We start from the raw sequence: 12927 nt of genomic DNA on the forward strand, positions 1-12927 counted from the left end.
AGAACGGATGTCGATTTGGTCTTATCTCAGCCTGTCGGTCAAGGCTGGAGGTCGGATGAAAAACGGAGCATTTTTAGCCTAAGAGATAAAATTCCAAGTAATGGTGGTCACCCCAATTCCTAAATATTGGTCAGAATACATGTGTAGCTAGTACAGAACACATCGTACAGTACCAGATGGGAGCAGTCATTGATGGAGGTTCCTAGGAGGCTCAGAGAGCAGTTCTGGTACTAAAAGTTTGCTGTGAAGACATGGACTCCCTTACTCAGGTCACAAGGAAGCTCACACGTGAGTCTCTTTAAATGCACACCTTGAATCTCGTGACCATGGGAGGACTATAGTCCAATCACCACACACTGGCTTGCTGTTATCTGCACTGTTCACTACAATATCCTAACTGTCACTAGTTGTGGTTCCACGGATGAGCCAAGGACTCAGTTACAGTAGGTACCGTATACATTTATTCCTCGCCTCGCTGATAAACTAGGATGATAAACAGTACAAGACCTTGCACTGAGAGACTACTCTTCCAACAGCTCATGCTCAGTAATAAATGAATAAGCCTCCCGTTTATTGATTAGGATTGAAAAGTACCAGACAATTTCTGGCAGAGATGGATCAAGAAACAAAACTGAACAGGAGTTCTGAAGGCTGTGAATGGTTCATCTCTACACAACAGGTAAGAAGAATTGGCAGTCATGTGAATGATGGAAGGCTCTGGTCGTACAGCGCAACACACGAGAAGGTAAAGCATCAGGATGATATGAGGGGGAAAGTAACTAACAGAGAATCTCCAACAATATATGTCTAACAGGTCAAGATTTCACCGCACAAAGAGCCTCAATAAATTCATCAAGATATTGCTTAAATTCAGTGAGACATAATCTAAAGAAAGCTTCTGAAACCACTAAGTACCCGCCAGTTAATTCACCAGTTTGTGAAGACACTAAAAATCTAAAAGAAAAAGATTGATGCATATTTATCGCCTCAAACAGGTTCATTAAGAGAGCGCAAGCAGACAGGGAAAAAGTCTGTGGACGGTTGACAGCTAGACGGGACATTCCTTGGCAAAGTGTTCTTCAAGAGCTGCAGTTGCGCTTCTAATTATAGAAAGAGCGCTGACCCGGGACTCAAGTGGAGAGTAAAAATACCAACAAACAGAAAACCGAGCGTATTTTTTTTCTAGTCTATGTAATACTTAACAACGTGGAAACTACCCCCACCCACAGAGTTCCAGAGATATTACCTCTTGTCTTCATAACACTCAACATATTTCTTTCATTTATTTATATATTTTGTTCATTCTTTAATCAGTATTTGTTTATACTTAAGAGGAAATATAAAACACATGGAACCTTGAACGATCCATAATCCACCACATAACAATATTTAGCAATATAAAAGTACAGCATCTACAAAAATACATATTGAGTCTACGAATACAATTGTAAGATAAGAGAAAAATAACACACGACTGAAAAAAGGAATGCAGTGTTGGCCACTAAGAAACTAAGAATTTTTCTCCTTAGTTATGGATCTGTTTTTAGGACTAATAGCTTCACTTTTTATATAGGCTTCCTTAACATTATATATATATATATATATATATATATATATATATATATATATATATATATATATATATATATATATATATATATATCACGTTAATATAATCGCCAATTAAGTCTTTAAATGCAACTTTAAATAGACGTCTCTCCACTATTCCGTAACCTATCAAGCAGGAAGGTCAAAAGCTGCTTCGTCTGGATTCTTTCTTTAAGATTATTTGAGCCTGCCTAGTGTTGGTCCAGTCTGTCATCAAGCACTGTACTGTACAGTACTAGCTAACTAGGGAGTGTAAAACGGTGTTGTTCTTTGTTTTTTGTTGTTGGACACAAATTTCGGTGATGCCTAAATGGTGTATACAAGCCGAGGACTGCAGAAGTACTGTACACTGTGAGGGTATTTGTGGGGATACCTTGAGGGGGAGGCTTAGCTTGAGGGGGAGGCTTAGCTTGAGGGGAGCCTTAGCTTGAGAGGTAAACTTAAATGGAGTAGAACTTAGGTTTGAGGGAAATGACATTGATCCCAGTAGCTACAACAATAACAATAAAGTTATCTCTATTTGGCAAAAAAAATATCAGTTGTGATTTAAAACTTAATGAAATGACTATCCTTATTTAACGAGACTTATATAAGAGACACAAGCATAACAATCTCACAAACAGAGACAGAGAGAAAGAGAGAGAGAGAGAATAATAAAAACAATGAGTGAGTAAGAGTGAGAGACAATGAGAGCGTGAGAGGGTGAGAGAGAGAGAAAGAAAGAGATAAACATAAAACACTTAAAGGGAGAGAGAAAGATAAAGGGATACATAAAGACATAGAGATAAACAAATACATTATAAGAGAGATCAACATACTGTATAAGGAAAGAGAGAGAGAGAGAGAAAAGATACAAAAAATATACAGATAAACAAGACAAAACACAGGAAAGAAAGAATATATAAAGAAAATGGAAATGGAAATAAAGGGAGTAGAGAAAAGAGATAAAGAAAGAGAAAAAGAATGAAAGAAAATAGAAGAAAAACAAAAGCTGAGAGAGAGAGAGAGAGAGAGCAATATCGCTCTCAGGTATTATGTTACAACTCCCGTCGACGTTAATTATCACACACCCACCACTACACTGTCAACCTCCTCCACCTGCCTCACACTACACCTGCCTCACACTACACCTGCTTCACACAACACCTGCTTCACACAACAGCTGCCTTACACTACACCTGTCTCACACTACACCTGCCTCAAACTACACCTGCCTCAGACTACACTTACCTCACATTACAACTACCCCACACACTACACCTGCCGCACACTACAAAGTGAACCTCCCCAGCTGCCTCATACTGCACCTGCCTCACACTACACCTGCCTCACATTACACCTGCCTCACATTACACCTACCCCACACACTACACCTGCCGCACACTACAAAGTGAACCTCCCCAGCTGCCTCATACTGCACCTGCCTCACACTACCCCTGCTTGAGTGATGACGCCGCATACCTCACACATCCAGCGCTTGTGTGATGACGGCTCGCAATGGCACGCCCCATAAACAATTTACTGGGAAATGTTGATACTTGAACGAGGTTCCTTGGTCCGTGTGGTAACACATAAAAGTTTGTGGCCGGAACACTTTTCGTCTTCCTCTTTACTGCCTCTGCTCCATTATAATTTCGTGACAGCTGATAAACCTACACGTGCATTATTAGGGGAGGGAAGGAAGGTGGGATGCCGGATAGGAACGAAAAGAAAGCTAAAATGGGCTTTATATACACAGCTATATAGTAAAATATGTACCGGGGTGATAACAAATGATTCAAATGGAAAGAAGCAGGGTGGATATGGCAAAGTAGTGTTGAGTGGTTCGTTCCTGCTTGAATCTGACATAGTTTACGATTATTCTTGCTAGTTGGTAGGTGTGGATACGGTGGTATACTCTTAAGTGTGATTGATAATTATTATATAAGCTAAACCCTCTACCTATACGTCCATAAATTATATATGAAGTTTTCTTGTTCTGGTAAATAGAAAGATAAGTACCTGGCTGTTGGCCGGGTACAGGGCTGACCTTAGGACAAAGGAAGCCCTGGGCAAGGGTTTATTTTAGGGGTCCTTTTGGTGCTCTTATATTTTTCAAATGTTACAACCCATACCATCTACTTCACCCAAATTTCATACGATGACAGAATTTTTTCCAGAGATCTACAGGTATCTGAGGTAAAGAAGTAAAACTAAGTATCAATACCGGTGTACAGTCAAAGACAAAAGTCGTGTCGTGAAATTTGGTGAAAACATATGCCGAAGGGCTAAAACTTTTGGTGCGCTCTGCCTTGTGGTAGGGCTTTCATAATGTTTCATCAGTTATATTTAAACTTCGGTCAAAACCGCGACACGACTTTTGTCTTTGACTGTACAATATCATTCATTACAGTCTTATACTAACTGTTTTTTTCATCTGAAAACTGAATTTGCATATATTGATAAAATATTATGAAAAAATATATTAAGCAAGACAAACAACATCACATATTCAAATAAAACCTTTCGGGCTTTCTCACATGCAAACACGTGTATGATTATGATAAGTATAGATCATCCACAATATCAGATCCCACGCTCACACGAACAAGATTGGTGAAACGCTTTTGTTCAGATCAGCTCCATAAACTACTTTGATTTATGTTACCAGAGGAAGTCTCTTCTGTGGACTTACTGGCTGACTGTGAATCATCCTTATGGGCCTGTATTCTCATCATAGGTCATATAACAAACGTTTGGAACATTGTACTGCTCAAGTAATTTTCATGGTCGATTTGTTGTAATTTGTCATACACATTAACTTTCTTACCTGTGATGCATCTAATATGTTCTGTCTTCCATTAGCCGTGTAAATGGTTGACTGTCTTCCACCTTTCCGACAGATAAATCTATTGCTTTTTCTTCTTTACAGAAGAACACCTTCCATCATGATTGATTCATAACATCTGCAATAAAAGAGCCAAAATAAACTAAAGTATTAATTAAATGACAGCAATTTGATAGCTAAAATGTTACCTGGCTTAACCTGTCAATAAAAATATTGTAGGTAAAGTTATTGAACAGACAATAAAATAAAATCACACCAGAAATAGGCAGGTATGCAGTGGGCTACACGCCTACAGATAACTTTATAATTCACCATACAGACAGTTCTATCTCTCATAATTTTTAATGTTGTTTGACTAGTGTATTACTAACCATTATTGTTGGAGCGCACTAATACAATTATAACAACAAAATTCACTAAGGTGTCGTTTCTCTACGACATCAGTTCAGTGTGAGATGACGTACTGAAATGTTTCTTATGTAAGCCATGTAACAATAACCCTCCTGGAAATAAGCACCCGACAGCTTTGTCGGCGATCCTTGGCAAAATTTTTGTCATGCAAAACGAATTACATGGGAAATACTTTTCCATATAGAGGGTGGTAACTGAGGAATCAAGAACAGTAGTACTGGGCGTCAAAATATCCCTGGACAAAATTGTCAAGATCATTGGAGGGATCCTTCACAGGCCTCCTTCTCTCGGTATGGTAACTTCTAGTAGGGTGGGCCAGGGTGGCTATCAGGTAAATAATAAATGCATATTAAGCTATAAAATATATATTAGCTTGCCCCCCAAATTAACCATTTTCTTTTTTATTATAGAAAATGAAAATTTTAACTAAACAATTTTAAAATTATTTTATTTAGAAAAAATTACCTATACAGTACTGTACAGTATATGAAGTAAGTACTGTACAGCATATAATTTAGCATTTACGAATACTGTACTTTGAATACAGTTGGCTATAAAAGTACATTTCTTTCCCCAAATTATCAAACTTTGATGGCACCAGTCATAAATGCCCTTTATGTTTTCTTTATTAAAAAAAAATATTATTCTAAGAGAAAATTTAATAATGTTAATTATTTATTTTATTTACCTAATTATATTTTTAATTTTTAATTTTAATTTTATCCTCTTCGCCACTGATCGGCTCGTTAGCCACTTAGGCGGACGGTCATGTCTCTGTTACGCACTGTTGGCAAGTACTGGTCATGCCCTAGCTCCTGAATGTTAAGCACTGTTTGGAAGTACTGGGCATGCCCTAGCTCCTGAATGTATCTGAACCTGCTCCAGTGTTGGTCAAGTCTGGTCTTTAAAGAGCTCACACTCGGTGCCGTCACAACACTCTCTGGCAGATTGTTCCAAAAGTTCATAACTCTCACTCCAAAAAGGTTACCCCTCACAGTTTTCTGAACTTGTGGCTTCTTCAACCTTGAGCTATGACCCCTTGAGGGCGGGAGTCTTCCAGCTCCAGGTATGGAGATTCGACTAAGTAGTGTAGTGCCCTTTGAGATTTGTATACACCACTTGCCCGTCTGTGGTATATACTTTACGTTTTTACTTTTATCCTCTTCACCACTGATCGGCTCGTTAGCCGCTTGAGCGATCGGTCACGCCTCTGTTACGCACTGTTGGCAAGTACTGGGCATGCACTGGCTCCTGAATGTATCTGAACCTGCTCCAATACTTTTCAAGTTTGGTCTTGAAAGAGCTCACACTCTGTGCTGTCACAACACTCTCTGGCAGATTGTTTCAAGAGTTCACAACTCTCACTCCGAAAAGGTTACCCCCCACAGTTTTATGGACTTGCGGCTTCTTCAACCTTGAGCTGTGACCCCTTGTGGGGCGAGTGTCCGCCAGCTCCAGGTAAGGACACTCGACTGAATAGTGCCCTTTGAGATATTTATACATCTCAATTAGGTCCCCCCTTGCCCATCTGTAGTATAAGCTAGGCAATTGCAGGCGCCCTAATCTCTCAGGGTAGCTGAGGTGCCGAAGTGCTGGCACCAGTCTGGTGGCCTGTCTTTGGACATTTTATATCAACTGACAGTCCCTAGCATATCTCGGGGACCAGGCGGGTTGACAGTGTAATGACCACGGTCGTACATGTTAGTTAACTTAAAATCACACGATTCATATTGCATTCAATAGACCATAAAACATGTAGCTGTAACTTCTTTATTGAGTCCCCCAGCTGAGGCGTCCGTTTTCTCATCGCTTCAGGACGCCTGAGTTTTCTGTTTTTTCTCGATCCTGGAGTGCACCCGAGACTCTGTTATTCCTTAGTCTCTCGTGGCACGACATGAGATTTGAAATTGCAACTGTAGTGGTATATGTTAAGTCAAATAAGATACATCTGATTACAGAAGAAACATTCAAGATCCATTGTGAGTGATGTAGAAAGCTTCAACTGTATTTATTGTTCGTAAAACTTGTCAAATAAGTGTTTTATTTATTTATTTATTCTTTTATTAATTTATTTTTTTTACGGGGATTAGCCCACCTGGGCACAGGTCACTGACCTACATCAGGGCCTGGGGGGCGAAAATATAATAAATGATAATAATAATAAAAATAATAATAATAATAATATCTATTATTATTATTATTACAACAATTAATAAAATTAATAGCAAATTAATACAAATATAAATAATTGGGATGTATTCAGTCATCCAGATCACACGTTAATGCAGAGGGAACAGTACAAGAAGCTCCTGCAGGACTTGAATCAGAAGAGGGAAGAGTCAAGGAGGAACGGGGACAGGTGTACATGGGTTATACTCAGGGGGAGGGTAGTGGAAACAAGTGTGCCGACACAGGGCCAGGGGGCAGCAGTGCACCCTCCACCCACTGAACCCCCCACCCGGGAGGCGTAAAACTAGCTGACCAAGGCCCTTCACCCTGATCCTTGCATATTTCACTTTTATCCTTAATATATTCCATTCTTTAAAGTATCATTGTGACCTGAGCGGCAATAAGCACCCAGGGCACTGCACCTGTTCCATGAATTAGTATCCATAAAGAAACAACTGTAAGACAAAATGTGGTTAAAAAGGCAGCTTGAAATTATGGTGGTATAAATGATAAATAAACCTGCCTCTCATCCAGCCCCCACCTCCTCTATCCCCTCCCCCCCACACACACACACTACAGTGGGCGACATCTGTTGGCCGACCATAGCATTTCCCCCAGCTGTTTCGAAACTTCAGACTCAAGGCAATTCGAACCCTCACTGTGGCTGGGTAGTGGACACGACTTTGGTGCACGATAGTACAGTACAAGTACACACAGTACTTGTTCATATTCTCAGTTTACACGCACAGTACACCATGTGAATCTTTAATCTCCACATACAATACACTCATAGTGCTTCATATTTGTTTGTTTTTTATCAAACTCTTAAATGGGGCAAATTTTATATCCCTCCCCCTACAGGAATTGCCTAGCTTATACTACAGAGTTTGGGGTGACTTAATTGAAGTTTATAAACAACTCAAAGGGCATTACTCAGTCGAGGGTTCATACCTGGAGCTGGGGGACATGCCCCACTAGCCTACCGGGGCGGGTGGTCACAGCTTATGGTTGAAGAAGCCACAAGTTCGGAAAATTGTCAAGGCAAACTTTTTCTGAGTTTGTAAACTCTGGCACTCTGCCAGAGAGTGTGACAGCACCGAGAGTGAGCTCATTCAAGACCAGACTTGACCAACACTGGCGCAGGTGCAGATACATTCTGGAGCCAGTTCTTGCCCAGTACTTGCCAATGACGACATGCAGCCTGTCTGGCATTGAGGATCTGTTTCGTGGGGTTCTTGGCCAGCCAGATATTTGCCTCAGCCCAGCCAGCCATTCACCTCAGCCAGCTAGCCATTCACCTAAGCCAACCAGCCGTTCACTTCAGCTAGTCAGCCGTAAACCTCAAGCCAGCCTCAGAGAGCCAAACAATCTAAAATAAATAACAAACCCTTCCCCGCATCCACACACTCTCCCTCCCATCCACCTACCCTTCCTCCCACCCACCCCCTCCCCCATCCACACCCCTACCCCATCCACACCCCACCCTCCAACCACACCCTACCTCCCATCCACACACCCTACCTCCATCCACACACCCTTCCTCCCATCCACATACCCTACCTCCAATCCACACACCCTTCCTCCCATCTACACACCCTAGAAAGAAAAATTAATTAATATTTGATGATTTTGATATTCTTCATGAGCAAAGAGAGAGTCATCAGTCGAACATTAACTCACGTCTCACGGCCTAAAACCCCAAATAATAATAATAATAATAATAATAATAATAATAATAATAATAATAATAATAATAATAATATTTATAATAATAATAATAATAGTAATAATAATAAAAATAGTAATGGATGTATTACGCTTTGCTAACCGTGGAAGCCAACTGCTTGTTTGGTTGTGGACTAGTTTAGTGACGTAAGAGCGGATCGTTGACGAAGCTTCGAAACTCATGACTATCTTTCGTTAATAATTATCATCTTTATTTTAGCTAATGGTGGATAGAAGTGATTTAAGAAAATTAATGAGATTATAGATGACGGACCAATCGTGTATGGAGTTCTTTTCGCCGTCCTGTCGATTATTTTCATATGAATCAGTAAAGCGAACCAATGAATTAAGGAATCGAAGCACCTCGGGTTCGCCACTCGCCAGTGATCATTAGAGGTACGGCAGTGGTGGCGACAACATGTGTGTGTGTGGTCATACAGTATTTGATGGCTATGTCCATGTTTTACGTTTGCTGTTTGTGGATTACCTCGTGTTAGTGGCGTCGTGGAGACTTCCAGGACTCTACGTTGTGGTTATTAGCAGTTGAGTGAAGGTAAGGTGATAAGTTGTGTTGTTGTACTGTGGGGTCCAGGGAGGAGGAGGCGGTAGTGTAGCTCTCCGCCGTGTGGACAGTTGTGGATGCCGTGGCTCGGACAGAAAATACTGCTATTAAGATGGCTATTAACCAAAGATAGCATGTGCATGTGGATAGATAGATAATACTGCTATTAAGATGGCTATTAACCAAAGCTAATATGTAAATATATGAATAAAATCCTAGAATTAGTATCGGTACAGTGTTGCTGCAGTGCGGGGTAACTTATCCACCTGTACTGGGACCTTGATTTTGTATGAATCTATTAAGTAAAAATCATACATACATACATACATACATACATACATACATACATACATACATACATGAGGGTTATCGGCCTGGCTATGTCATGTTAAACACCTTATTCAGTTGAAGTTTTTGTTAGGGTAAGAGTGGTAGGTATCGTCACCGGGGCCCATATGCTGCTATTGCTGAAGTCAATTATGTAATGGGATCACTAACCAACATTTCCAATATAATCATTTGCCCTTGATAGTGTAAATACCTAGCCCGTCACTTGGATCAATTCAATTTCAATTGTATATTCCTTGATAGAGGAAGCGGGATCCTAGTGCTGTCACTAGGTACCCCTGTACAATAACACCAGAAGCATCTGGCAAGTGTCACAAGTATATACGGTATAAATATTATAAAGGGGCTTACTAAAGACTAAGGAAGGAAGAATGTTCCTTTAACACATAATCAATGTTATTTACATAATATCTGGCCAGTATGGGGAGGATCATCGTGTCTCCGTCAGGGGGTCGTGGAGTGGTGGTCCAGCAGGCGTCACGGAAGCGTTGATTGTTGGGACATCTTAGGAGGTAGTGGATAAGGGTGCGGCTGTCGGGTCTTCTGCATAATGCACAAGAGCGTTGCTCAGGGGATGCGGGGATACCAATCTCCCAAGCAAAGTGATACCCAATGATGATACGGGCAGCAATCACGTCCCTTTTCCGTGACCCTTTCCCATAGACATACGAGAGGTCAGGAAGTTTACGGAGGACATCGTACCAGGTGGGCGGGGAGTCCAGGGGGATGGCTGCTTCCCGAGCTTCTCTCTGTTTGCAGCGAATTTGGATCCTAAGCTGTAAAAGTGTTCGAGGAACAACGTAATCAGGTGTGGCCTTGTTGCAGCCAGTCTTGGCAAGGCCATCTGTTGCCTCATTCCCCAAGATACCGACATGACTGGGTATCAGGATTAAGAACATATAATTTGCAGAATGGAAACGCAGCGGGCCTATTGGCCCATACTGGGCAGTCGTTTACACCCAACCCCTATTGCTCATATAAGCATCAACCTATGTTTGAAGCTATTCAGCGTATTGAGTTAATTATGATATTTGGTAACTTGTTCCATTCATCCTACTCTGTTTCCAAACCAGTGTTTACCTATTTCACGCCTAAATCTAAATTTTGTCTAATTTAAAACCATTATTCTGAGTTCACTCCTGGTTGGATAGTTTGATGCCTTTTGTAATGTCCTTTGTTTAGCCCTGACTTCCCACTTATACACACTCTATCAGGTCGACCCTGCGCTCGTCTCTCCGAGTGCAAATTAAGATACTTTAACCTGTCTCTATACTCAAGGTTCCTAATGCCCGGGATTAGTCTTGTCATTCTCCTCTGAATTCTTTCCAAGGATTCTATATCCATTCTGTAATACGGTGACCAGAACTGAACTGCGTAATCCAGGTGTGGTCTCACAAGCGCAAGATACAGTTTTAGGATGACCTCGCTAGTCTTGTAACTAACACTCCTTTGTATGAACCCAAGAACTTTATTAGCCTTGTTACGAGCAAAAACACATTGTTTACTTGGTTTAAGGTTCCTACTTATCATTACTCCTAAATCTCTCTCGCAGTCGGATTTCTCTATGGCATTGTTGTTCATCTGGTATCTGGTTTCCCTGTTTACATCTCCTATACTGAGTACTTTACATTTGTCCACGTTGAATTTCATCTGCCATTTTTCAAACCATTCGAAAAATTTGTTTAGATCTTCCTGTAGTTTTGTGGAGTCCTCGTCAGATTTAATAACACGTCCTATTTTAGTGTGATCAGCAAATTTGCTTATGTTGCTGTCTATGCCGATATCTATGTCGTTTATGTATATAATAAATAATAATGGTCCAAGTACTGAGCCTTGGGGAACTCCACTTGTGACGTTGCTCCAATGGGACTTAAAGCCGTTAATGCTCACTCGCTGTTTCCTATCCTGTAACCACGCCCTAATCCATTTAAGGATGTTACCTTTGATGCCATGTGCTTCTACCTTTCTAATTAGTCTTTCGTGGAGGACGCTGTCGAGGGCTTTGCTAAAGTCGAGATATACCACATCATAATTGTGCCCCTCGTCCACCGATTCGAAAACTGATGAAAAGAATGTTAATAGATTAGACAAGAACGTCCACTTGTGAAGCCATGCTGGGAATCATTGATCAATCAGTGCTTCTCCAGGTGATTTCGAATAGAGTTTGAAATGATTGCTTCCAGTAATTTGCCTACTATTGATGTTAGACTGATTGGGCGGTAGTTAGAGGATAGTGATCTATCCCCCTTCTTGAAAATCGGTATTACATTCGCTATCCTCCAGGATTCTCGTACTACACCTGTTTTTAAGGACATGTTAAACAACTTTGCTAAGGGCATATTAAGCTCTTCCTTACATTCCTTTAATACTCTGGCAAATATCTCATCGGGACCAGGTGACTTATTAGGCTTTTGTTTGTCTATTTGCTTACTAACATCGTTACTAGTCACTACTATTTCGCTTAATTTGTTTTCTTCACTATCTCTGAATAGAGTCGACGCTTCGGGTATCATGTTTAAATTTTCGGTGGTGAAAACTGTTGAAAAATATTTATTCAGATTATTGCTCATTTCTCCGTCGTTATCAGTTAGCTCGCCGGCATCTGACCGTATTGGTCCAATCTTTTCTCGTGTTTTAGTTTGATACATTTAGTAGAATCCTGTGGGGTTTGTCTTCGCCTCCCTTGCTATCCTTACCTCATTATTCCTCTTGGCTTTCCTTATCTCGGTTTTAACCCTACTCGCCAATATCTTATAATAATCCTGGAGGTAAATTTCGCTACGCTTGATCCTTCTACCTATAGCCTTCCTTTGGCCAATGATGTTCTTTAAATAATTATTTATCCATTTAGGGTCATTGTTGTCTGATCTGAGTTTTTTGCATGGTATGTTCTGCCTTTGTGCATTCAGTAACTCATTATTTAAATTGTCGTGGAACTCGGCAATCTCAGATCTCGTTATCAGGTCGGAGTCATCTGTCAGGTTCACGGCCAAGCGCGACACCCCCTCTCTCAGCTGCCTCTTTAAACTGTCAAAGTTTGCCCTTCTGAAATCTGGTACTTTAGTGGAATTTTCCTTATGTTTGCCCTGAAAATCTAACTGGAATCTAATTTCTTTGTGATCGCTGTTTGCAAGTTCGTTCCCTACCTCGACATTGCTAATGAGGTTTTCTCTGTTCGACAGAACCAAATCGAGTATATTATTACCCCGTGTGGGTTCGGTTATATGTTGACTTAGGAAACAGTCCTGGATCGTCTCGAGAAAATCCTCTGATTCTG

General features: G+C 40.7%; 1 protein-coding gene across 1 annotated transcript in view; it reads left to right on the plus strand.

Annotated features, from left to right (window-relative positions):
• The first annotated feature begins 251 nt into the window (after positions 1–251).
• Positions 252–12927, plus strand: part of LOC121868650 (zinc finger MYM-type protein 1-like) — a 35757-nt gene continuing 23081 nt past the window's right edge. The window contains exon 1 of the mRNA XM_042369486.1: positions 252–288. Within this exon, the coding sequence (XP_042225420.1) occupies positions 252–288 (37 nt within the window). The remainder of the gene's footprint in view (positions 289–12927) is intronic.

The sequence above is a fragment of the Homarus americanus genome, unplaced genomic scaffold (genome assembly GCF_018991925.1).
Source record: "Homarus americanus isolate GMGI-L3 unplaced genomic scaffold, GMGI_Hamer_2.0 scaffold30535, whole genome shotgun sequence".
In the NCBI taxonomy this organism is placed as follows: domain Eukaryota; kingdom Metazoa; phylum Arthropoda; class Malacostraca; order Decapoda; family Nephropidae; genus Homarus; species Homarus americanus.